The sequence below is a fragment of the Sorex araneus genome, chromosome 6 (genome assembly GCF_027595985.1).
Source record: "Sorex araneus isolate mSorAra2 chromosome 6, mSorAra2.pri, whole genome shotgun sequence".
Taxonomy (NCBI): domain Eukaryota; kingdom Metazoa; phylum Chordata; class Mammalia; order Eulipotyphla; family Soricidae; genus Sorex; species Sorex araneus.
This window is the reverse complement of record NC_073307.1, coordinates 165723754-165749574: the sequence shown is the minus strand read 5'-3', so window position 1 is coordinate 165749574 and position 25821 is coordinate 165723754. Positions and strand designations below refer to the sequence as shown.

Genomic DNA, 25821 nt, shown 5'->3' with positions numbered 1-25821 from the left:
TGGTCCTCCGTGCGGCCCGCAACTCGCCTTTTCCTCTTTCCGGGGGCCTGGCCTGGTTCGGCACCCAGGAAACGAGACTAAGAATTCCCCGGGGCCCCGGGCGGGACGGGGCGTGGCCACCCCGCGCGCGGAGCGGAGCTGTGCAGTGCAAACAGTCGCGCCTGCAGCAGGCGGCCGCGCCGCGCCCCAAGGTCACGCGGGACCGGCGCCGTGTCCAGCTCGGGGGCCCCCTCCCTGTCCCCCGGCCGCGCTGCCCTGGGGATTCCCAGAGGCCCGAGGCAAGCTTCCGCCCGCAGGCAAGACCCGGGTGCCCCTGAGGCCCAGAGGCAGGTCCCGCTCTCAGCTCAGCCGGCCGCGGGGGTCTCCTCTGCGACCCCCGCACCCCTCCGCCCCGCCCTCAGCCCCAGAGCCCGCGGGCGCCCGGTGAAAGCTCCGCCCCGCCCACCTGTCCCCGCCTCTCACGCCCCGCCCCTTCCCTGCCCCGCCCCCCGCGCAGCGCCCGGGGCGGGGAGCCCGAGCCGTAGCCAATGGAAACGCGGCGTGGCGAGGGCGGCGGCGGTTGTGATGCGCCGGGGCGGGCGGCGGCGGCCAATCAGCGGCGAGCGCGAGGGCGGCCGGTGACGCGGCGGGCGCTCCTCGTGCGGCGGCTGTATAGGAGCGCGCGCCGCGGCCAGCAGGGCCAGCCGAGCGCCGCCGCCGCCGCCGCCACCGCTGCCCGCCCGCCGTGCCCGCCGTGCCCGTCCGCCCGCCGCCCGCCCGCCGGCCTCCGAGCGCCGCCGCCCGCCGCCCGCCGCCCGCCCCGGCCTCCGCGAGGGCAGCGCCCGCCCGCCCGCCGGACCCCGCGCCCGCCCGGCCGGCATGAAGACCAAGTTCTGCCACGGGGGCGAGGCGGAGGCGCCGGCGCTCGGGCTGCTGCTGAGCTGCGGCGGCGGCCCCGCGGCCCCCGCGCCCGGCCCCCCGCGCGACGCCGCCGGCGAGCGCGAGCCCAAGGCGCGGGCCCGGCCCGCCGCGCCCGCGCCCCCCGCGCCCCCCGCCGCCGCCGCCGAGCAGCCCGAGCCCCGCACGCGCCGCAGGGCCTATCTGTGGTGCAAGGAGTTCCTGCCCGGCGCCTGGCGCGGCCTGCGCGAGGACCAGTTCCACATCAGTGTCATCAGGTCGGTGGCAGTCAGCTGACGCGCCGGCGGGGGCGCGGGGCCCCGGGAACAATGCGGCCCGGCCTGGGGGGCGCCCGGGCCGGCCGGGGGGCGCCGGGGCCGAGGTTGGCGTCCCCAGGTGGCGGCCGCTGCGCCGCACCGAGAGCGAAGGCCTCCCACCCCTCGTGGGGCCGCACCTCGTTCCTTTGCCGACCCTCGAGCCCCCAGATGCGTCTGGTGTGGGACCCGCGGGGCGGGGTGGGGGGACGCGGAGACCCCCGCCTGAGTCTGGCTGGGCCCCACTGTTGTTAGGGGGCCCCGAGAGACAGACTTGCTTCGTGCTTGAGCCCGGCCAAAGGGATCCCTGAGCACAGAGCCAGGAGTCAGCCCTGAGCACCGTGGGGTGTGCCCCAACTGCCCCCCAGCTAGGGAAAAAAAAGGGCAAAAACGGGCTGGAGAGATTGTATGGGGGTGAGTCACCGTCACCTGCCTTGGGTTCCAGCCCAGGCACAGCATATGGTCCCTCAGCGCCAGGAAGAGTCAGCACTGAGCACCCTGGGGTGTGGCCCAGCACCCTCCCCCTCCCCGCCCCCCAATAAAAAGCCAAGTCAGGTTGGAGAGATCCTCCTGGGGCAAGTTGCCGCCTTGGGTTCCAGCCCCAGCAGGACATATGGTTCCTTAGCGCCAGCAAGAGTGAACCCTGAACACAGAGCCAGACACTTGGGGGGGGCCCAGACAACCCTCCCCCTTCTAGTGTGGGCCCTTTGCGGACACCTGGGGACTGTTGGGGCGGGGAGACAGAGTGCTTGGGTGCAGTCTGAAACCTTGGGCGCTGTCTCCACAGCCCTCCCAGTAGAAGGTCTGTGCCGGCTTCTTTGGGGGGTGGCGGGGGGGCCCTCCGGCAGTGCTTAAGGGGGGGTGCTCCTGGCGCTATACAGGAACCAGGCCCTGTGGTGCACTGGGGACACCTCAGGGTGCCGAGCGGGGTCCTGCTATGTTGGGAACCACCAGGACCACCTCGGGGGCTCAGACGCCTTTAGGGCTCCAGCTGGAGGGGGGTATGTGGTAGTGGGGTTTGGCCCTCGTGTCCCCTGGGCCACTGAGCTGCTCTCGGGTCTCCAAGCTTCCTTTTTGTTTGTTTTTGGGCCACTCTCAGGAATTACTCGTGGCGGTGCTCAGTGGACCATATGGGAAGCCAGGGATCGAACCTGGGCAGCAAGGCGTTCAGTGGCCACTGAACTCTCGCCCTACCCCCTGTGCTATTGCTCTGCCCCCACCCCCCCCAGTTTTCTTATAATTAGCTGACCAGGTTGCTACCACCAGTAACCCCCAAATGCAGCTTTAGTCATGTGACTCCCTTTCATGCCGGTCTTTCATCCGATCTGCAAATGCAGCAAAGTGAACTGAGCTTCACTTCCCTTTTTTTTGTGTGTGTGTGCCTCTGGCCTCTGGTACAAATAACGTTTATGAGTGCAGGAGTTAAGAGGCAGTTAGCTGGGACTGCGGTGAGCAGTGGCAAGGGTGCTTGCTTTGCATGTGGCTGACCAGGGTTCAGCCCTCGGTAATGCATATGGTCACTTGAGCACCACTAAGCAGTGACCCCTAAGCACAGAGCCAGGAGTAAGCCCTGAGCATCTTGGGGTAGGGTTCAGTAATAGGGAAAAAAAAAACCAAAAGGTAGTTAGATAGAAGCAAACAACAACAACAAAAACAACAACCCCAACGTGTGTTCTTTTATTCTGTAATCTGAGTTGCCTACTGGAGCGGTTCACATTTAGGGTGGCCTTGACAGCCCGCAGAAGGTTGCCGGGACTCCCTGCAAGGTGCCGTGAGCTCGGCTGGAAAATAAAACCCTGCAGGCCGGCGGCTGCGCGCCCGCGTCCCCTCCCGTGGCTCGACCCTGTGTTCCCTGCTGGTCGGGCGGTCGGAGGGCACCTCAGGAGCGGGCCCGCGCGCCCTGCACGTCTGGGGCCCTGGGTGTGATCCCTGGCACCAGGACAAAACCCAGACACAAAAAGAGCATTGAGGGTGCTTTGTTCCTTCCCCCCTGAAATTAGTATTCCTGGAAGGCCGTGTCCATCCTGGACCGGGGGTGCCCGGGCACCGGGGCTGTGCGCTTGACCTTATCAGCCCTGCTTCCTGGAACAGGATGTCGGCGTGGAGTGAGCGTGGTGATCTGAAGTCGGGGACAGCACGCCGGCTCGCTCAGAAAAGGGGGAAAAAAAAGGGCACGCGGCGGTCAGGGGAGGGCCGGGAGGGCTCGGCCCCGGGGGCTCCGGGATCCTCCCGGCAGAGTTGCCCACGGGGCCTGCAGCATATTTGCACACCCTGACACTTTCGTTTCTTGTTTTGGGGCCACACCCAGCAGTGCTTACTCCTGGCGGTGCTTGGGGGTCCCGCGGGATGGCGGGGATTGAACCCCGGCTGGCCGCGTGCGCTCTCGCGCCGGCCCCGATCCGCACTCTCTAATCTCTCTCCGCAGCCTGGGCTCTCCGCGGAGTTGCCCCTGTTTATCAGAACTCCCTGCCCCGACCCGACCCGGGCGTGTGTCTGCCTCGACGTCCTCCCGTCACCCCCTCCCGCCTGAGTGCACTCTGGGCGCCCTGAGCTCGGCCCGCCGGGGCGCACAGGGGCAGCCCAGCCCCCTGGCCTGCTCTGGCGCCCACGCCTGTCCTGTCCCTGCCGGGACCCTGGGACGGGAGGTGCCTGGGGCTGGCTCTTTGCCCGTGTCTGCCCCATGTGTTCTGTGTATCCGATGACATATTTCTTTGTTCCAACTCCTGCTGTTGCTTCCTGTTGCTAGAGTGCTAACCCCAGAGTTTGTGTGCGTATGTATGTATGCATGCATGTATGTATGTATGTATGTATGTATTTTTACGTTGTTCTAAAGTCCCCCCTGGCCCCTAACCGCCAGCAGCTCCAGTGAGCTGGTGACGTGGGACTCTGTGTGTCTCGCGTGGGCTCTGTCCCCCCGGCCTCCAGGCCTTTTCCTCGCCCTGCTTTCTGCTTGGCAACCTCGCGCTTCACGTTTTAAAGTTCTCCCTTCGAGGCCCGCTCAGTGAGAATCGAGCAGAATTAATGTCTTCCACCAGGCCGTCTCTCCGCAGCCCGCCTGCCCGCACGCCTGCCCCCCACAGCCCTTCCTGGCGGGCGAAGGCGTTTGTCCGTCTCCCCGTTAGCGAGAATTCCTGGAAGGCGCAGCGTGTTCCGCTCTGTATCTCGAGCAGAATGGTGCCTGACTGGATTCGCCCTCAGCGTTTTGCAGCTCGCTTGGTGTGAAGACAGGGGTCTTTGTTACCCGGCGGCAGGCTGCCAAGGCCGCTCCAGCGGAAGAATGAAAATGCCCGTTAGTGGGCTGACTGCTGAAAAGTTTGGGCCCGGCCCAGGTGACACAGCTTGAGTCCAGCCCCTGTCCCCTGCCCGTCAAGTCAAGGGTTGGTTACTCTTGCCCTTACTCTTCTCTCCCAGTTGTGAGATGAAGCGGCAAATCTTTCCAAAGACATGGGACTCTGGTGACAGAACCCGGGTTCAGGCGCTTGCCTTACACCCCGCCGACCAGGGTTTGATCCCAGATGGTCCCTGAGTGTGGCCCCAAAACCAAATGAAACACAGAAAATAAAAAAACAGTTCAAGTTTCACACGGGCATCTCTGGATACGTTTCAGAGCCAGGCCTGGACAGGTGAGGACCAGGGGTCCGTGTCTCAGGCCTCCAGAGGTCCGGGTTCAGGGGCTTGCCTACAATGCGGACCCTGGCCTACCCCTTTCACCACATGGCCCCTGAGCACTATTGGGTGTATTGGGTGTAGCCCCCCCCCCCCGAGCATTGCTGACCTCTGAACTCTGCGCAACCCAAAACCAAAAGACAAAATATCAAAAGTCAGAGCTGGGGCGTGAGGGATAGCCCAGTGGGTGGGGCATCCTCCACCCACCATCAACCCAGGCTCGAACCCTCAGCACCTCCCAGCCCCCCCCGCCCCCCCCCCCCCGATCAGCAGTGATCCCTGAGCACAGAGCCAGGAGTCAGCCCTGAGCACTGCTGGGTGTGACCCAGAAACAAAAGAAGTCAGAACCCCTTGGAAGAGTGGCGACGGCCCCCTGGTCGATTGACACACGTGCAGATGCCTGGTGCGGGGTGGTGGGGTGTGTGTGTGTGTGTGTGTGTGTGTGTGTGTGTGTGTGTGTGTGTGTGTGTGTGTGTGTGTGTGTGTGTGTGTGATGGGGTGGGGTGGAGGGTGTGTGTCACACCCAGCTGTGCTCAGGACGTAACTACTCCTGGCACTGCACTCAAGGATCACTCCTGGTCGGTCCCTCCTTGGGGAAACTTAAGTGGTGCCCAGGATGAAGCCTGGGCAGCTGCCCTCAGGCAGGCGTCCTCCCCTCTGACGCCCCAGGTTTGGTCCCAAGCCGCGTGCAAGGCAAACGCCCTCCTGCCGTGCTGTCTCCCGGCCCCACGGCCTCTATTCCTGACCGCTGCATATCCTTGCTCGCATTTTACTACACGTCCCCCCCATCTGAACCATCAGTTTTTAGATGGTTATAAAAAAATTTGGCAAAGGTCTGTCTTTTAAAATTTTGTGTTCTGAATGAAGTAGTTGCTTTGGTATGAAAGCTGTATTCTGTTTGTTCGGGGCCACACTGGGTGTTGCACAGGGCTTGCTCCTTCCTGGGGTGCACTCAGGAATCACCCCTGGCAGGGATGCCGAGGATCGAGCCCTGGGCAGCAGCGAGCAAGGCAAGCGCCCTACCCACTGTGCTATCTCTCTGGCCCTTCTGTTTTCTGTATCTGGTACAGTGGATTTGTGGATCATTTTTCGGTTGAGATTTTGAGATTCTGGTCGTTCTTTGAATTTGCTTTTTTTCTTCATGGTGATTTTGATTTGCAGATGATACTCTTGAGACTGCGGGTGGAGACCTGGGCCGCGGGGATCCCCATGTGTGCTCAGCCTGATGGTGTGACTCTCGGAAAGGTTTGAAGTTTTTGTTTTTCTTCGGGCCACACTGGTGGTGCTCGGGGTCTGCACGGTGTTGGTGACGGAGTGGCGAGCAGCCACCGTCTGCAGGGCGAGCGTCTGAACTCCGGGGCCGGGGCCCGGCTCTGCTCAGGGACCAGACCAGGGCAGGCTGCACGGAACAAACGCCCGAGACCTGGTACTGCCCGGCCCCTGTGGCCCCACTTCTGAAAAATTTGTCAGGGAGATGGGGTGGGTTTGAGTAGACCACCTAATTTCCCGTGTCAGCGTGCGATTAAAGTCTCAGTGTTCCAGTCTCTCTGGAGCTGGTGTATCTCGGTGTATCATCGAGCCTCGAACTGACTCACGTGGATAGGAACCCTTTGCCAAGAGACTGAAAATATGTTAACTTTTGGCGTGGCTGAAGGGGGAGGAGGAGTTTACATTCAGTGGAATACTATTCAGCCATGAAGGTGGAGAGTCCGGCTTATGCTACAGCCTGGGTGAGTCTTGTGGCCATCGTACAGAGTGGAATTAGCCAGTAGGAAAAACCCACTTATTTTTGGGCTTGTTTTGGTTTTGGATTCACCCTCCACGATGCTCAGGGCTTCCTCCTGGATCCGTGTTCAGGGATCACTCCTGGCAGGGCCTGGGGGGTCGTCTGGGGTGGCCGGGAACGAACCCGGGCCGATGTGTGCGAGGTGGGGGCCTTTCCTGCTGAGTCAGCAGGGAAGAAGTGGCCCCGGGTTCCACTTCTGTGTGAGCTCCGTACCTCACAGTTGCAGAGACCCAGTGGACTCGGCCCCGGGGCCGGGCCTGGGGCAACGGAGCGTTATTGTTTGACGCGCCTAGAGCTCCGTTCCCACGAGAGTTCCGCGTGGTGCCGGGACGGTTGCTCAGAGTGTGCTGTCATCTGCTGGACGTAGGAAGTTGGTGACGAGGGTTATTTGTGTGACAAGTATTACATTACAGTTTAAAATTGGGGTGAAACACAGGTGTTTCACAGACAGCGCATGTGTCAGCAGCTTTCCTTCCCCACCCCCCCTTTTGTGCTTTTTAAAGGGTCACACCTGGCGATGCTCAAGGGTTACTCCTGGCTCTGCACTCAGGAGTTAGTCCTGGCAGTGCTCGGGGGACCATATGGGATGCCGGGGATCAAACCGGGGCCAAGCGAGTGCAGGGCAAGCGCCCTCCCCGCGGTGCTGTTACTTGGCCCGTGTTCCAGCGTCTTGAGTAGCCTGAGGTCTGCGGCTGCAGGGCAGGAGAGGAGGCGACTCAGGATGTTTCCTACAGCGGGTCGGTCTTGCCACCCTTGGGCTTGGGGATCGGAGAAGCAGGCTGCAGGCTGTCAGACAGCTCAGACAGAAACAAGCCCAAAGCACGTTAGTTTTTATGTATTAAATCTCACGTTGTTCCTTCTAGTCGATCCGCTGCTGCTCAGGTGGGGGCCGTCCTCGAAATCTGGGGCACTTCTCCAGGAGCTTTTCCGACCAGCCGGTGTGGGGCACCGAGGCCGATGGCCCGGGGTTCCAGGTCTGGCTCCTGGGCCGGAGGGAGAGTCCGGGCATGAGGGACTTTCCCTGCCGCTGACTCAGGTTCTGTCCCGGGCAGCGAGGCAGCCAGGGCCGCCCGGGAGTGACCCCTGGGCACAGACACGCGGTCGCGAGGAGACGCCGCGGGTGACCTGCTGTCTGTGGACTCAGCTTCCCCGGGCCTGGGTCTGGTTCTGTCCTGGGGGGAGCCGAGGGCCGAGACTGGGCAGGGGCCCTCGGCGCCGTTTGTCACGGAGCCCAGAGCCCAAGTCGTGGCCTGGACGTGGGCCAGGCACTGGGGCTGGGCACGCGCCACTCCCTGACGTGCCGTGAGGGCACAGCCTCCCCCGTGGGTGGGGGCGGTTCGGTGCCGGACCTGGGTTTCTGTTCTCGGGTTTGGTCACCGCCCGGAGTTTCAGGGTGCTGAGTCCAAGGCCGCCCTGGCGGCTTCATTCTCGGGTGAGGGCGGCTGGGGTCAGTGCAGGTGAGGGGGCTGGGGTCAGTGCGGGTGATGGGGGCTGGGGTCAGTGCGGGTGAGGGGGTGGCTGGGGTCAGTGCAGGTGAGGGGGCTGGGGTCAGTGCGGGTGAGGGGGGCTGGGGTCATTGCGGGTGATGGGGGCTGGGGTCAGTGCGGGTGATGGGGTGGCTGGGGTCAGTGCAGGTGAGGGGGGCTGGGGTCAGTGCGGGTGAGGGGGCTGGGGTCAGTGCGGGGGAGGGGGCTGGGGTCAGTGCGGGGGAGGGCGGCTGGGGTCAGTGCGGGGGAGGGGGCTGGGGTCAGTGCGGGGGAGGGCGGCTGGGGTCAGTGCGGGGGAGGGGGCTGGGGTCAGTGCGGGTGAGGGGGGCTGGGGTCAGTGCGGGGGAGGGCGGCTGGGGTCAGTGCGGGTGAGGGCGGCTGGGGTCAGTGCGGGGGAGGGGGGCTGGGGTCAGTGCGGGTGAGGGGGGCTGGGGTCAGTGCGGGGGAGGGGGCTGGGGTCAGTGCGGGGGAGGGGGCTGGGGTCAGTGCGGGGGAGGGGGCTGGGGTCAGTGCGGGGGAGGGGGCGGCTGGGTTGTGATTTGTGGGGGGTGTAGAGTGGCCTTTCTCCCGGTCAGTGTTCGCAGGGCAGCTAATGTGCCCCCTGGCCGGGGGGCTGGTCCCAGCCATCCGGCTCCCCCTGGAGAGAATCACGCTGCAGCTCTCGAGCAGTGAGGCCGGGAGAGAGAAGTGGCGCCTCTAGAACATTCCCTGAAGTCAAGAGTGAAGCATTCCGGGAAGCAGCTAAGGGTGAGGGAGACAAGTGGACCGGAGGGCAGTCTGGCCACTGTTCCCGTCAGGGCCCCCGAGTGGCCCTGGTGGCCCCCCGCGCCACACGGTCTGGCCCCTCAGGCACAGAGCCGCGGCTGAGCACTGCGGAGGTCCAGGTCCCGGCAGCGGGCACCGGCAGGAGTGGCCCCTGGGCACTGCCGGGTGTGGCCCCCGCGGGGAGTTCAGACCCAGGCAGCATGTGCCCTGCAGCTGAGCTGCGCTGCGGCCCCAGGAGATCTCCTTTCTTGTGGGGGCCCGTAGCTGGTGGCCCCGGGGGTTATGCTCGGGGAAGCATATGGGGCACTGGGGATCGAACCCGGGTCAGCCATGTCCGAGGCAGGTGCCTCACCGCTGTCCTATCTCTCCAGCCCCCCGAGGTGAATAGGCTTTTTTTTTTTTTTTTGGCTTTTGGGTCCCTCCAGGCAGGGCCCAGGGACCGTGTGGGATGGTGGGGAGGGGCTGCTGTCACTGCGGGCTCGGCTGGCATTTCTGTGGCGTCTCCTCCTCCGTCTCCCCGGTCGTCTCCCTGGCAGTGACCTTGTTTCGTTGCCGGGATTGTCCCTTACGGAGAATCGCCCCTCTGCTTCCTGCCGCGGAGGCCTTTTGGCGCGGGCCGGCCTCGGCTCCAGGCCGCGTGTGCCCCGCTGGCGGGCGGCCGCCAGGGGCCTGGCTCGCGCTGCGCCGGGTCCCACGGCCGGGAACAGTGGCGCGTCTGTTCCCCTCGGCCTTGACTGCGCTCTGGGTGTGTGACAGGAAGGGAAAGGAGGGCTCCCTCCCCACCGGGCCTGGGAAAGCCCCGCACCTTGGCACTGAAGCTGGAGCACTGGAGCACGGTGACGCGCCCGCCTCTCGACCCCCGGGCGCCAGGGTACCCGCACCGGGTGGCGTGGGAGGGGCCCGGTGGAATTGGGGTTCTCTCCCCAGGAAGGGGGGCTGCTCCCCGCTGTCAGTGCTGACGACTTGCCGGCACGGCCGACGACCCCAGCCCTGCTGGTCCCTGTGCCCGGCGTTCTAGAAAGCGGTTGTGGGATCAGCCAGTGGCTTCTTTTGGGGGCGGGGGCACGGGGATCGTGCCTGGCGGTGCTCAGGGATCACTCCTGGTGGGGCTCAGGGACCCGGCTAGGGTGCTGGGGATCGAACCCGGACCGGCCGTGTGCCAGGCCAGCGCCCTGCCGCTGGCCTGTCTCTCAGCTCCGTCCCTTGGTTCCGTCGCTGTTTCTGGGCCTTGCCCGGTGGGTCCAGCGGGGCCTCCTCCCCAGGCTGCGGTGCTGGTGGCTCGCGGTCAGGCCGGACTCTGGGATCTCTGGGCCCGCGGTAGCCGCCTTGAACCCTAGCTCGCAGGCCTTGCCCACTTCATTACAGGGAACGGTGCCTTTTGGGTGGGCTCACACCGGGCAGTGCTCGGGGGCTCGTCTGGGCTCTGTGCTGGTGCTGGAGGGACCGTGAGGTGACAGGGACTGAGCCAAGGGCAGCCGCGTGCTGTGTGGCCCCTGCAGAAGGATGTTTCTCGGGGCGAGGCCGGCGCACACCCCAGTTTATGTTGTCAGAGCCTCCAGCTTCACGCCTTGCTCCGTGACGCTTCCTTAGGGTCTGTCGTTCCTTACGGTCAGGGCCAGCTTGTCCCCGGGCACAGGGCCGGGAGTGACCCCTGAGCCCCTCTGGGTGTGGCCCAGCCCCCTCTGCCCCAGACTGAGTGTTGAGATAAGAGCAGAATCCAGAGTGTCCAGAGAGAGCCTACAAGATGGCTGACCCGGGCTCGGTCCCTGGCACCCAGTGTGGTCCCCTGAGCCCACCAAGATAGTCCCTGAGCACTGCCCGATGTGGCTCCCAAAGCAAAGCCCGAAAAGTAGACTTTAGAGGCCCATAGAGATAGTGCAGGGGTTAAGACGCGTCTCTTCCTTTTGGGCCGTGCGTGGCGACGCTCAGGGCTCTTCCTGGCCCTGCACTCAGGACTCGCTCCTGGCGGTGCTCAGGGGACCCTATGGAGAGCTGGGGCTCGAACCTGGGTCGGCCGTGTGCACGGCCAGCACCTTAGCAGCTGAACTGTGGCTCTGGCCCCTGAAGTGCTCGTCTCAGCCAGGAGTGGCTCCAGAGCAAACGTGACCTTCCTCCCCCCCCCCCCACACACGGACACACAAATTGGGAAATTTTTGCTAACATTGGCATGAAGTGGCAGATGGAGGAAGGATACATTCATTTCTTCGCTTGTTTGTGTTGGGTTTTGGGTCGCACCGGCGAGGCGCAGGGCTTACTCCTGGCTCTGCATTCAGAATCACCCCGGCAGTGCTCAGGGCGCCTCAGGGGGTGCTGGGGGTTGAACCTCCCTCTGTGCTGAAGCTCCTGCGCTGCTCTGTCTGGAGAAGAACGTTCTGGAGGAGATAGCTTAAGGGCCGTTACAGTGGTTTACAAAAGTCTCTGAGACTTTTTTTTTTCTTTTTGGGTCACACCCGGCGATGCACAGGGGTTACTCCTGGCTCTTCACTCAGGAATCACCCCTGGCGGTGCTCAGGGGACCATATGGGATGCTGGGATTAGAACCCGGGTCGGCCACGAGCAAGGCAAACGCCCTCCCCGCTGTGCTATCGCTCCAGCCTCAAGTCTCTGAGACTTCTCAGGGGGTGGAGCATTGGGTCGCACCCGGAGGTGCCCAGGCTCACTCCTGGCTCCGCCCAGAGGGTCACCGCACGTGGTGCGGGCCGGGACAGCCGCCTGCAAGCTGCCCCGTTGCCCCTGCTCTGGCCCCAGGAGTGGACATTTTTAATTTTTTTCACGTGTGTGGGTCGCACCCGGCTGTGCTTGGGACTTACTCCTGGCTCTGGGCTCGGGGACCACCCCGGTGAGCTTCAGGGACATTGGGGTGCTGGGACCGAGCCCGCGTCGGCCTTGTGTGAGGTGGGCGCCCTGCCTCGTGTCGCCCCGGCCCTCGTGGTGGGGCGTTTGTAGCTCCATGATTCTTTTGGTTCTGGATATGACACTCGGGGTCTCTACTGCCCGGCCCCTCCCTGGCCAGCGGGGGGACTCGGGGTGAATTCATAGAAGGATCTGGACTTGCAGGAATGTTCCGGGGGGGGGTTCTCAGGCTTGTCCCCGCGGGGCCCCTTGCTCGTGCGGGCGCACACACCGGGTCCCAGCACTCAGCAGGGGGGAGGGGGCCCCGCCCGCGGCTGGACACTCACTGTCCCTTTGTCTCCCACAGAGGCGGCCTCAGCAACATGCTGTTCCAGTGCTCCTTCCCCGACACGCTGGCCACCGTGGGCGACGAGCCGCGCAAGGTGCTGCTGCGGCTGTACGGAGCCATCCTGAAGATGGTGAGTGGCCGGGCCGGGGCGGGCCGGGCTCCCGGCGTGTCCCTGCGGACGCCTGGACAAGCGGCCCTGGCTCCTCTCCGGAGAGAGGGATGCTGTTGGTGACGTGTGCTTTCCACGCACGACACCCAGTGACACCCAGTGACACCCGGCTCGGCCGTGCGGTGGCAGTGCGGTGACCCCGCTGCTCGGGCTTGTCCCCGCCGCCCGACCTCAGAGCGCCTCGGTTGCTGCCTCTCGCTCCATCGTCCCGGCTTTGGGGGCCATATGGCTGAAGGGGAGGGGCCGGGCTTGGTCACCAGCGGGGCCGAGGCCACACTGCCCCCGGGTCGGGCCGGCCTGGCTCTCCCAGCCCCCAGGACTGCCGGGAGACTCAGTGAGACAGGACACATGGCCTTGGGAAGGGGCACACGGCAGTGCCGCTCAGCACCCTTGGTCGGGCGGGCGCTGCTCTGAGCTGCAGGTGGTGTACGAGAGGGGGTTGTTTCCTTTAGCGTCTTACTTGGTGGAAACTGAGTTCAACCCAAAAGCCATCATCAGCCAAAGCAAGATAGGAAATAGCCGTTTGGAGGAGCACCAGCCTGCCTTTGCGGAAGGAAACTTCTAGAAGAGAGCTCGGGATAGCAGAGCTGCTCTCAGCGCAGCTTGGCTTCCCCCTCTGACACAAGGAGCGTGGGCTCCGCGGGCCCGGAGCCGCCGTCGCCGAGCAGGTGGCCGTTTGCTTGTTGATCCCGATCCCACACTGTGCAAGACTCAGGTGTCCTCGCGTCCTGTCCTCTCAGCGTCACCCGTGCGGGCCCCTCTGTGCGCGGGCGAGCGACTTGGCCTTCCCGGGCAGGGTGCTCACGGCTCACTCGACCGTCTCCCGAGTGTCGTCTGGGAAAAGGTTTTGTTCCGTTCACCGAGTGACAGAAGGCGAAGCGCGGTGCCTGTTTGGCTCCTAACCTTAATAAAACGGGAAGCGCCGAGGCAGGACGCACAGACGGGTCGCTGACGGGGACGAGTGGCATTGGGGACACGGTCCTCATCGGTCCCAGGAAAACAGTGGCGTCGGCCCTGTTTTCTCTGAACCTCAGCGATTGCACATTAAGCCCCAGTCAAAAACGCGGACAGAGGCGAGCAGCGCGCCGGGCGGTGACTCCGAGAAGGGGACTCAGGACCTTTCCTGCCGGGCACGGGCGCCGGCCACGTAGACGCAGGCGCCCGGCGTGCTACCGGGGCGTGCAGCCTGGCCGCTGGGGCCCGCTGCCGAGAACCAGCCGGGTGTCTCTGAGTTAAATTGACTTTTTGCTGCTTCAGAAGCAGCCGCCCGGCACCTCCGTGCAGTGTGGCCACAGGCAGCCCAGGCCGTCCGCGTGGACGCAGATGCTCGGCGCCAACACCTCGCCGTGCCCTGCCGGCTCCCAGGGGCCTCGGGCCTCGTGTTTCTGGGCCTGTCCTCGGCGCATCCTCCAGGGACTCGCCAGTGCCTCCCGCCCTCCCATGCCGGCCTCGCCGCCGGCCTCTGGGAACGCACCGCACGCTCCCGGGTAGCCTGGGCCTGGGGGAGTCTCTGCGGGCCGGGCCGCCTCTGCCGTCCCCTCTGCTGCAGGTCTGTCCGTGCCGTCCGGGGCGGGGGGGGGCACTCCGGTTTCCAGGTGACAGACACGAGTCACGTGTCATGTGAGCCCCCCGAAGCCGAGCGTTCTCCACAGCTTCCGTGCCACGCTGTCCTTCTGGGCTTTAAGAAATGCTTTTGAAAAAGAAAGCTGCCACGCTTTTGCTCGGGCACCGGCTGTGGCGTGGGCCAGGTGCGAGGTGCGGTGAGTGTGGCTCTGAGCGCGGCCCCGCCCGCTCCTGTGTCCTCAGCAGGAACCGGCCTGCCTGGGGCGTCGGGCCTCTGTCCCGCTCTCGGCAGAGGAATGCGTGATGCCCGGCGGGTGAGAAGCAGGAGCCGAGCACAGAGCTTCGCCCCCGGCCCCCTGGGCCCCGGGCTGAGGGCCCCGCGCACGGGCCTTCTGGGGCCTGGACAGGGCGTCTCTGCTGGCCCCACGCTTCTCAGCACTGCCTTTTCTTTTTAGCTTTTTGGGTCACACCCAGCGATGCTCAGGGGTTACTCCTGGCTCTGCGCTCAGGAATTACTCCTGGCGGTGCTCGGGGGACCCTATGGGATGCTGGGAATCGAACCCGGGTTGGCCGCGTGCAAGGCAAACGCCCTCCCCGCTGTGCTATGGCTCCAGCCCCCTCGGCACGGCCTTTTGCCTGCCCGGAGCGTTGTCGAAGTCCTGGTTTTGCCAGGGCTGTATCGCGGGGGTGGTGCCTCGCCTCGAGTGCTCGGTGCTCTGGGTTCAGCCCCTCGCGCTGCCAGAGACGCTTTCCTCTCGGAATTCCGCCTCCTAGCGCCCGGCAGGTTAGCACCCGGGCCGGGCTGGAGCCTCTGCTCCTCGGCGCCCGGGTAGTCCCCCAAGTGCTTAGTCCCCCCAAGCGCTCCCAGCAGTCATTCCTGAGTGCAGAGCCAGAACTGAGCCCTGAGCACCCCGGGGTGGCTCCGAAACCGAAACCGAACAGGGCCCCAGCTGTTCGGGGCTAACTGGGACGGTATTTGTCACTTCCTCATTTTCCACAAAGGCCCCAATGTTGCCTCGTGGCTCTGGTGTTGCTACACTGTGTCCACTGCCGGGAAAGGTCCTTCCTCCGCCCCTGGTGCCCCTGAGGGTAGTTGAAGGCTCTCCAGAGAGATCACTTGTCTGGGGCTGAGCGATTGGACAGCAGGGAGGCGCCTCCTTTGCACGTGACTGAGCCGGCTTCGGTCCTCGGCATCGCGGAGGGTCCCCCGAGCCCCGCCAGGAGGAACCTCTGAGCAACGCCAGGTGTGGCCCAAAAAACAGAACAAAGGAAAGTACCCCTTGGGCTGTATTTTTTTTTTTTTTTTTTTTTGCTTTTTGGGTCACACCCGGTGATGCTCAGGGGTTACTCCTGGCTCATGCACTCAGGAATTACTCCTGGTGGTGCTCGGGGGACCCTATATGATGCTAAAATCGAACCGGGGTCAGCCACATGCACATGCAAGGCAAACGCCCTCCCCGCTGTGCTGTTGCTCCAGCCCCTGGGCTGCATTCTTAAAAGCCACAGCACGTGGGGGCTGGAGCAGTAGAACAGCGGGTTGGGCGCTGGCCTTGACTCAGCCGACCTGGGTTTGAGCCCCGGCACCCCATGTGGCCCCCGATCATGGCCAGGACTAACTTCCGAGTGCGGAGCAGGGAGGGAGCCCTGAGCATCGCCAGCTGCCAGCTGCGGCCCAGATACCAACACGGCCACAAAACAAAACAAAACAAAACAAGCGCTGAAGTCACGGGAGCTCCCAAAGCTGAACATACGTGAGTCATGGTCAGCTCAGATTTTAATGTGGCTCCGTAAAGTCTTCCCATGAGCTACTTCGAGAAGCACAGACGCAGGAAGGAGGGAAACCGGGCAGGGCCGGCTAGGGCCGACCCGGGACGCTCTCTGCGTACCTCGGACAGTCCCTGGCTGCTGTCCACTCTCGGGCAGCCTGCCCAGTCTCTCTCTCAGGGTGGGGGGGAGCCCCGGGAAACCGAGCCGGCACTGGAACGTTCTTTTTGTCTTAAGCACAAAAGCTTTTTTAAGCGAAGTATTGCAGGGAAGTGGCGTCTGAAACCTGTACCAAACGCATCATGGAAGCACCGGGCGCGTCTCAGAGCTGCCTTGGGTCTGGGCGCTGAGGTGCCTACTAGGCTCACGGAGCACTCCGCACCGAGTCCCACCCCGCTCCCGACACTCAGCAGGAGTGCGAGAAACTCAGTCTCCTCAGCCGCCTTGCCAGAGGGTGGTGGTACCTTCTGGAATTTAAGTCTTAAATTTTAAAGTTTGTGAGTGTCAGTTTCTGAGGTCAGATGGAGAGAGATTCCTGGCAGCGCCTGGGCCCCCCTGAGCACCCCCAGGAGCCACCCAGGGCACTGCGGAGTGTGGCGCCTCAGTGTCCCCGGGACCACCCAGGGCACTTCGGAGTACAGCCCCTGAGCGAGCACCCCCAGGAGCCACCCAGAGCACTGTGGAGTGTGGCCCCCGAGTGTCCCTGGGACCACCCAGAGCACTGCGGAGTATAGCCCCTGAGCGAGCGCCCCCAGGAGCCACCCAGAGCACCGCGGAGGGCGGCCCCTCCCTCCTGCCTGCCTCCCCTCCCTGTCCTTACGGTCCGCAGCCACGTGATGCCCAGACTGCCCGGGTGGCGGTGAAGGGCAGAGGCGGGTCAGCGCCACGCGCCTTCCCTGTTCCCCCGTCACCCGCACCGCGTCCTGTTCCATTTCCTCTCGCACAGCGCGTCCTTCCTCCCCTGCTCCCCCCCCCCGCCCTCCCCCTTCAGGCCACACCTGGTAGAGCCTGGTGAAGGGGCGACTCCTGGCCCTTCACTCAGAAGTCACTCGTAGCGGTGCTCGGGGCGCCACACGGGATGCCGGGACCGATCCCGAGTCCCGCCACCCCGTACTGTCGCTCCAGCCCCGGCCTCACCTTCCTGACGGGGAGTTTTCTGTTCAGGACATCCAAAGTCATTAAAAAGACACGAGCACTGTAATTCTCACATCGGTTCTTTAAGTAATCACTGACTATAAGATCATTTGTCACCAGATCTTTAACATGTGCGTTTGGGCCTTATTGTCTGACCTACGGAGTACCTGGCTTGTCTGGGCCGTGCTCAGCTCGCCGGGGCTTTCCTCCCGACTGCCGAGGGAGCACTCCTGGGGGAGTACTCCTGGCTGGTCTCCGGGGACCTGGTTGTGTTTGGGTCCCAACCTGGGTGTCCCCCTGTATTACCTCTCCAGGCCCTTACGAAATATTCATTAGAATATTGGGAGGGTGTGTTCCTGGGGCCTTGGCGCCTCCAACGCGCTTCCCTGACGCGGGCCCAGTGCCGCGTGCAGGAGCCTTCCCGCTCCCGTGCTGGGGCGGGAATCCTGACACGAGCGCGTCTCGGGGGCTGCCCTGGCTGAGTACCGGGTGCCCGTGCCACTCCCTGCTCCCTGCTGAGCACAGCCGGGTGACCTGGGGTCTGTGGAAGGCCTGGCTGAGGACCCCGAGGGGCGGCCGAGAGCGGGCCGGGGCGAGTTGGAGCACGGGTGTGGGCCGAGGAAGCCTGCTCGGGGCTGGGCTGCTCCCGGCACCCGGCCCGGGCCGCGCTGTGTCGCACGGGGCCGCCCTCACCGGCAGTGTTTGCTCTTTCTCGTTTAGAGGTCCTGTAATGAGGAGGGGCCCGAACAAGCTCAGAGAGAAAGTGAATTCCAAGTAAGTAACTCAGTCCCCGCGCGTCCTGGTGGGGGCGACCTGCCCTGCCCTGCCCTCTGGGGCCGCGTGTCCCGGTCCTGCCAGGAGAGCAGAGTGGGAGCGGGCGGGCGGGAGCGGGTGCTGTGCTTCCGGTCGTGTGTGTGCTCTGGGGGGCGCCCGGTGCCGCTGCTGCCCGTGGTCCTGCCCTGCACCCGCCCGACGGCCACGCTGGCGCCCGGGAGGCTCCGCGAGGGCTGATCTGTCCCCGCAGCCACACGCGTCTTGGAGGGAGGCGGGGGGGGGGGGGTGACAGCTGCACCCGAGGGACGGGCGGGGGGCGTGTCCCGGCTGCCTCCCCGTCTTCCCTGCCCCGGAAGGGTGCTCCCACTCTGCTCTGGCTGCGTGTGGCCACACGGCTCCGGGCCGCGCCTCTGCGGCCAGTGCAGATGGTGCCTTTGGGCTGGCGGCTGGGCTCGGGCGACCGCGTCTCTGTGCTGGGAGCCGCTGGCCGAGAGGGGCCCTCCCCAGCCTCCTCGTGGCTCAGGTCCTCAAGTGCCCTGAGCCCGCCCCTACCTCCACGCCCCGCCCCTGCCCAGGGTCACTGGCGTCCCTCTCTCCTTCCACGCCCTTATCCTGCACTGTGCGACTTGCTGGGCCGCAGCGCCAGGTGCACGGTGGACACCCCGTTTCCCGGATAGGTAGACGGGGACCCGCTTTTGGAGCCGAGAGGGCGGCTTCTGCCGTAGGCCCCGAGGTCTGTCCCGGGCAAGGGGGCGCCCTCCCTGAGGCCCAGAGAGCGGGCGCAGCCATGGCACGCAGGCCCTGTCCAGCGGCCCCCAGTTAGGTGCTGGGGCTCCCGCAGAGCCGCGTCCAGCCCCCTGCCCGCCCCCACCACCCTTCATTCCCTCCGGAGGGGTCCGGCCCTGCGGCTGCTCTGCCCCCCAGGTGGTCCCGTGTCTGCACACCGGGGCTGGTGCTCCCTGAGCCCGGCGACTCCCCGCTCACCCCGGGGGGGGCCCGGCTAAGCACGGGTCCTGGTGACGACCCGCCGAAGGGGACTGGAGCTTTGGGGACTCCTGGCCGTGTGCTCACCAGCTGGGAGGCGCCGAGAGTACCAGGGACAGCCCGGGCGCCGCTGTACGAGAGCTGCACGCACAGGCCAAGCTCCTGCGTCCCGGAGGGTGGGCGCGCGGGCACAGTTGGAGCCTCGGGCCCTCGGAGGGGAGATGGTGTCAGGGCCAGGAGTGAGCCCCGAGCACAGCCGGGGGTAGCCCCAAGCCCCACACAAAGCAGGTCAGATGCAGGGACTCTGGAACCCGTCCACCAGGGGCCCTGTCACGGCGCCCTCGCCGCAGTCCACACGGTCAGGTCACCGTCCCCGGGCCTGCCCTGCAGACAGGACCCGGCAGTCAAGACGCAGTATCCGAGCCTCGTGCGTGTGTATGTGTGTGTGTGTGTGTGTGTGTGTGTGTGTGTGTCTGTCTGTCACGCCCAGCTGTGCCACATTCACTCTGGTGTCTGTCTCCCGCGTCCCCTGCTCTGTCCTGCCCGCAGGCACGTCCCGCACTCTGGCTTTGTGTTTATGCGAAGAGTTTATAAGAGGGCAGGAGAGAGCATGTGTCTCCCCTCCTGGAGGCTTGGGTTCGAGCACTGCTCCCCAGCTGCAGTCCTGGGGCCCAGAGCCCCGCTGGGTCCGTTTGACAGGTTCTCTCTCGGGGGTCACGCCCCAGCCGCCTGCCGGCTCATCTTAACTGGGGCGACTCTGCGGCCGGTGTTGGGCGGAGGGTCAGGGCAGCGGGTGGAGCACCGTCCTGCGCCGGCCGGCTCTGGTCCAGTCCCCAACGCCGTGCGGGGGCCCTGCGGCCTTTTGGGAGTGAGCCCTGAGCACTGCCAGGTGTGGCCAGACCCAGGCTCCTGGCCGGGCCCCGCCCCTCTGTGCCCAGCACCCCCGGGTGGGAGGGAGCTTGGGCTAAGCAGCGGGGGCGGGGCTGGGTGGCTGCGTCCGCCTCGGTGCCCTTGGCCGGGTGGCCGCCTGCCGCACCCCGGGAGTTCACCTCAGGACGGCCTGTGCCGCGAGCGCCCGGCGGGGCGTGTGGCTGCGGCCTTTGAGTAGGTGCCAGGCCAGGACTCAGGGAAGTTTAAGAATAAACAGAGCAATAACATATTGATCGAGGTTCTATTTTGGGCGCCGGTGACCTAGATCGAACTTGAGTGTGGGCCCCATCAGTGAGGCGTGGGGCCCGCGGCCTGGCCCCCGTGACCCGCGTCCTGCCCGTCTGTTGCAGGGCGCCGAGGCCATGGTGCTGGAGAGTGTGATGTTCGCCATTCTGGCCGAGAGGTCGCTCGGGCCGAAGCTCTACGGCATCTTTCCCCAGGGCCGCCTGGAGCAGTTCATTCCGGTGAGAGGCGCGCGCGCCCGCGGTGGCGTCACGGGGGTTTGATCCCCGCATCCCATATGGTCCCCGAGCCAGCCAGGAATCAGTCCTAAGCACTGCTGGGTGTGACCCCAAAACAACAACGAGAAACTGCAGCAGCCGGGCTGAGTACCTCTGGGAGTGGCCCCAGGCCCTTGAGCCCTGCTTGGGGTGCCCCATCTGTGTGGAACCAGAGCAAGCTGCTGAGGGTCAGGGGGTTTTGTGGTTTGGGGGCCACACCCAGCAGTGCTCAGGGGTCACTGTGGGGGGCTTTGGGGGGTGGGGGAGTGGCGCCCGGTGAGCTGTGTTTAAGGCAGGTTCCTGTCCCACGGTCTTACCTCTCTGCCCTGGGTCACAGAAACCGGGGCTTCCTTGGTGGCCGTGGCTTTTGCCCAGCTCGTCTCGAGTGCTGGGGCGCTGGGTTCTGTCTCTCCCGGTCCCCTTCCGCAGGGCACAGGAGGGCAGTGACCGCTGAGCACGGGAGACTGTGTCATTTCTCAGCGTCCCGAGATCGCCTGTGAGCACTTTCGCGTTTCTGTCCTACTTACTCCTGCAGCGGTGGGCTGGACTCAGGCCTTTTGCACGCCAGGGGGTCCCGCAGGCCCACGGGGGTGGACGGAGCTCGCCGGCGGTGCCTTGCGCCCAGGGGTCTTCCCCACCTGCCTTGTGGGCCCTCCAGGCGTGGGGCGCAGCCTCTCCTGCTCGTCGCTGGTGGTGTCCCTCTTCTCTAGCCAGAAAAGGGGGCCCAGAGACGTCGGGGTCTTGCCCTTGGCCACAGCATCAGCGCGTTCCCGGGGCTGCTGCTCCCTGCAGTTGCCCGAGTCCGCTCTGGGCTGTGCCGAGCCCAGCAGCTGCCCGGGCCAGGCCTCCCCAGGGAGATGCAGGCACCGAGCACGGGGCACCAGCAGAAGGTCCGTATGGAGCCTTGGCCTGGTCGACCTTTGCCCCCAAACCCAGTTTGGGGGTGTCAGGCGCCCCGGAAGAGGTATGGGAAACGGCTCTCCCCAGAAACGGAGCGCCGCTGCTGCCAGACCCTGAGCCGAGTGTCCGAGGAAGGCGGGCGTGGGCTCGCGAGCACTGCAGCCTGGATGGGGGCGGGAGGGCGCCCAGAGGCCGGCGGGGGCCAACGGGGAGCCCGCCAGGCTCAGGCGTGAGCGTCCCTTACAGTGAGGAGCCTGGGGTAGCGACCCCCAGCCGCGGGCCTGGCGCTGTGCCCTGCATGAGACTCGGGAGCCCACCAGGTCGGGCGCGGGGAGCCCGCGGTGCCCTCGGGGCCTCGGCTGGTGCCGTGTTCCGATTCCCCGCCCGATTTCAGAGTCGGCGCCTGGACACGGGCGAGCTGAGCCTGCCGGATATCTCCGCAGAGATCGCCGAGAAGATGGCCACGTTCCACGGCATGAAGATGCCGTTCAACAAGGAGCCCCGGTGGCTGTTCGGGACCATGGAGAAGTAAGTGGCGGCCGTGGGGTGGCGGGCGCCGGGGCCTGTGGTGATGGGCCGCCGTCACCTGGTGCCAGCCCGGGTCCGTCCCTTCATCGCCAGGTATCTGAGCCAGGTGCTGCGGGTCAAGTTCACCGGCGAGGCCAGAGCCCAGCAGCTGCACAGGCTGCTCGGGTACGACCTGCCCCGGGAGCTGGAGAGGCTGAGGTGCGTGTCCTCCCCTGGGTCTCTGAGGAGCCGCTGCTTCAGCGCGAGGCAGTGAGCAGTGCCCGGGGCAGTGAGGGGGCCTGTCCCGGGGGCTGCGCTGGGTCTGGGCGGGTGTGGGCGGGACGTGCGCATGCCTCAAAGCTGGCTCTGGCCCCGGCCTTCCCCCAGGTCCCTGCTCACTGCGACGCCGTCTCCTGTTGTCTTCTGCCACAACGACTGTCAGGAAGGTGAGAGTCGCTGCCCGGTGTGCCCGTGAGCACTGTGCCAGTCTGCACGTGTGTGCTGTGTGCATGTGTGAGCACACGTGTGTGTGTGCGTGTGCGCCTGTGTGAGCCCGTGTGCATGTGTGAGCCTGTGTGCGTGTGAGCCCGCATGCATGTGCATGCGTGAGCCCGTGTGTATGTGTGAGCCTGTATGCGTGTGAGCCCACATGCATGTGCACGTGTGAGCCCGTGAGCGTGTGGGAGCTGCACGCATGGAGAGCCTGTGTCCGTTGGCCGCGCTGGCAGGCTTGGGCAGGGCGTCCCGGGCCCAGAGTGAGGCCTGCCGCCCGCCCGCCCGCCGCAGGTAACATCCTGCTGCTGGAGGGCCGAGAGGACTCCCCGACGCAGAAGCTGATGCTCATCGACTTCGAGTACAGCAGCTACAACTACAGGTGACGCGCCCGCCTGGGGACGGTTCCGGGGAAACTGCCGAGAGCGCCCGCGGGCCGGGCCTGCCTTCCCCGGGCACAGGCACCCCGGGAGGTGGGGGGGCCCGCGGGGGCTCTGCTCGGTGCCTCCCTGACCCCTTCTCGGCCTCTTTCCTCTGCCAGGGGGTTCGACATCGGGAACCATTTCTGCGAGTGGATGTACGACTACAGCTGCGAGAAGTTCCCGTTCTTCAGAGCCAGCCCGCACCAGTACCCCAGCCGGGAGCAGCAGGTGGGCGCGGGCACGGGCGGGCGGGCGCGCCGGGCTCCTTCCCGCTCCTTCCAGAAGGGAAAAGCGGCCTGTGCTGGGCCTTCCGGTCCCGTTTCGGGGCTCCTGCACCCTCGTAACTGCAGGCTTCATGCTGCGCAGAGCTCCCCCTGGTGCCGGTGGGATGCTGCTTTTACCTCCTGTCCCAGGTTAAGGGAGCCGGTGAATTCCCCTGTGGAGAATCGTTCCCGGGCGTTGTCTCCTGGGAACCCCCTTCCATTCCTCAGCCCCCAACAGCAGGAGGGAGGGGAGCTGGGGACGGGCCAGCGCGGCTGCTCTGCTTGCCAGGGGCTCGTCTGCAGCGGCCTTGGCGTCTGTGGAGGTGAAAGCATCCTGGGGTGGCTGAGATAGACCCCATCTGAGGGGGGCTGTTGGCTATGTGCCGCAGGCCCAGGTTTGACCCTTGGTACCCCATGCTGCCCCCTAAAGCGTCTCTGTCCGCCTACGTGAGTGATCTTTTGGGTTCATTTCAGCCGTGTCTGGTGCTCACTGTGCAGTGCTCACAGCCTCGTGCTTCTGTGTACTATGATACATGGGCCAGATCCCCGTCCCCATGAGCCACATCCCCGTCCCCTTGGATGTTCATTTGAAAAATTGTTACTAAGATTCAGAGCAGTAGGACAGCGGGCACTGGCCTTGAATGAGTCCAGCACCTCGTACTGTCTCCCGAGCACTGCCAGGAGTGATTCCTGAGTGCAGAGCCAGGAGAAAGCCCTGAACATCGCCGGGTGTGTCCCCAAAACAAAACCAGCTTTAAAAAATTAAGCAGTCTATGGGGCTGGAGTGATAGCACAGCAGGGAGGGCATTTGCCTTGCACGTGGCCGACCCGGGTTCGATTCCCAGCATCCCATATGGTCCCCTGAGCATCGCCAAAGATAATTCCTGAGTGCAGAGCCAGGTGTGACCCCCCCCCAAAAAAAAGCAAAAAAATAAAAAAAATTAAAAAATTAAGCAGTCTATTTGCAAAAGAAGATACAAAGAAAAAACACTATAGGGGGCAGAGAGATAAAACAGCAGGGACGGCGCTTGCCTTGCACGCAGCCAACCCGTGTTTGATCCCCGGCATCCCATGTAAACCCCTGAGCACCGCCAGGAGTAATTCCTGCGTGCAGAGCCAGGAGTAACCTCTGAGCATCAAAAATAAATGCTCCCCCACAAAAAAACCTGGACAAAACACAAGCTGTGGTTCATGGTCGGCTCTTGCTGCCAGTGCTCGTCACCTGGTCCTGGAAGGACGGGTCTCCTGCTCCCCCAGGGCAGACCGGCCCCCCAAACAACACAGGAGCGCTCTGCGCTCAGACGCAGCTCCCGGGGCCAGGCTGCTCTGTTCGGGGGTCTCTCTCCCTGTCTGGGGGTCCCCTGTCTGGGAGTCTCTCTGTTCTCTCCAGGGGTCGGTCTCTCTCTCTGTGCACTGTCCGGGGGTCTCTCTCTGTCTGCACTCTGTCTGCGGGCCTCTCTCTCTGTGCTGTGTTTGGGGGTCTCTGCACTCTGGGGGTCTCTCTCTCTGTTCTCTGTCAGGGGGGCCTTCCTCTCTCTGCACTCTGGGGGTCTCTCTGTTCTCTGTCAGGGGGGTCTCCCTCTCTCTGCACTCTGGGGGTCTCTCTGTTCTCTGTCTGGGGGGCCTTCCTCTCTCTGCACTCTGGGGGTCTCTCTGTTCTCTGTCTGGGGGGCCTTCCTCTCTCTGCACTCTGGGGGTCTCTCTCTCTTCTGTCCGAGGGTCTCTGTGTTCTGCCTGAGGATCTGTTCTGTCTGGAGGTCCCCCTCTTTCTGTTTCCTCCCGGGGTCTCCCTCTGTGCTCTGGGGGTCCCTCTCCTCATCCCAGAGTCAGGTGTGGAGCCCCTAGCAGGGCCTGGTCAGTGGTGGTCTGGTAGTGTGGCCCCGTCACGGCCAGTGTCCCTGTGTCTGCTTCCGTTGCCTCGTCTGCAGGGAGGGTCTGTCGTCATTCATGCAGAGAAATGGTCAGAATGTGCCCGGGAGGTTGTAGCAAACATCCTGGGGTCATTCTGGGCCTGGCCCAAGGTGGGTGGAAGCCCCTCTGGACTGTGCTTGACCCTGGAAGTCTCCTCTGCTGGGGGGGGCAGCGCTGGCATCCGACGGGGCTGGTGGGGCGGCCTGCAGGGAGGAGGCGGCGCTGACCTCCTGGCGTGGCCGGCGTTGGGCGGATCCTGTGTCCAGGCGTGTTATGTTCGTCGATTCCCGAGCGGGGCGCGGGGCCCGGGGTCAGCGTTGCTTCTCTGTAGGGAATTAAGTGAACGAAGCCCCTCCGGAAGGAGCCTGCAGCCTCGCCGGCCCCAGAGGCTGCTCAGCGCCCGCAGCGAGCCAAGGACCCGGCGCCCAGGTCTGTCCCGCGGGGCGCCCGGCCAGACACGCCCCGGGGCCCGTGTCTGCTTTTTGTTTGTTCTGGGTCACACCCGGCGATGCTCAGGGGTCCCTCCTGGTCTGCACTCGGGGCTCACTCCTGGCGGTGCTCGGGGGCCGGATGGGGTGCCAGGGGCAGAGTGCGGGTTCAGGGCGAGTGCCCTCGCTCTGCGCGTCGCCCCGGCCCCAGGGTTTGCGCGGCTGCCCGTCTGCCGGGAAGTCTGACCTGTTGCTTCTGTTGTTTTTGTTTTTTTTAAGCTCCATTTTATTTCCAGTTACTTGGCGGCATTCCAGGAGGAGTTTGCAAGCCTCAGCAGTGAAGAACGGTCCCGCATGGAAGAGGACATGCTGGTGGAAGTCAACAGGTACCCCGAGCGCCCGCGGCACGCGCTCCGGCCCCGGGGCGCCCAGTGCGGGCCTCGAGACGCTTGCGTCGCATGCGGCGGCTTTGCTGTGTCACGGTTGGAGTTCCACGCCTCAGGTGGTCCCCAGAGCACCCCCGGGGTCCTTCCTGAGGCCCGACCCAGACACCAAAGACACCAAACTGCAGAGAGCGCCCCGGCTTCTCCGTGTGGCTCCGCTACTGTTGGCTCAGGCTGCCAGAGCCCCGCCCCGTCCAGCCCGCTGACCCGCCCCGCTGGCCCGCCCCGCCCTCACCATCTCACGCACACCCACGTCTGCTTGCAGGTTCGCCCTGGCATCACATTTCTTCTGGGGACTCTGGTCCATCGTGCAGGCCAAGATCTCGTCCATCGAGTTTGGGTACATGGTACGTGCGGCCACTTCCCCTGCCCAGGGCGCCCGACCCCGACAGGCCGCACAGGGGCGACTCCCCTACTTCCAGGCAGGCTCTGGCTCCAGGGTGTCTCGGGACCTTTGCCCTGGGGACCCCGTGTGCACGCTGGGGGCAGGAGCCCGTGCTCGGTGCCCTGTCCCTGCAGAGCTGGCGGCTGGTCCTGACGCAGACGATGAGCCCGGGGAGTG

General features: G+C 65.0%; 1 protein-coding gene across 5 annotated transcripts in view; it reads left to right on the top strand.

Annotated features, from left to right (window-relative positions):
• The first annotated feature begins 789 nt into the window (after positions 1-789).
• CHKA (choline kinase alpha) overlaps positions 790-25821 on the top strand; it is a 28132-nt gene continuing 3100 nt past the window's right edge. The window contains exons 1-11 of one of the 5 annotated variants that reach the window (XR_008630692.1): positions 790-1154; positions 12094-12205; positions 17426-17479; positions 19744-19857; positions 21188-21321; positions 21415-21519; positions 21688-21746; positions 22087-22174; positions 22334-22442; positions 24720-24817; positions 25096-25202. Coding sequence is in view for 4 of the 5 variants with exons in the window: in XM_004618569.2 (XP_004618626.2) it covers positions 859-1154; positions 12094-12205; positions 17426-17479; positions 19744-19857; positions 21188-21321; positions 21415-21519; positions 21688-21746; positions 22087-22174; positions 22334-22442; positions 25096-25202; positions 25525-25606 (1260 nt within the window). In the remaining variant the exon portion in view is untranslated. Of the gene's footprint in view, positions 1155-6017; positions 6102-12093; positions 12206-17425; positions 17480-19743; positions 19858-21187; positions 21322-21414; positions 21520-21687; positions 21747-22086; positions 22175-22333; positions 22443-24719; positions 24818-25095; positions 25203-25524; positions 25607-25821 lie in introns of those variants that run through there. The other 4 variants (XM_004618569.2, XM_055142139.1, XM_055142138.1 and 1 more) reach the window with 4 other exon arrangements.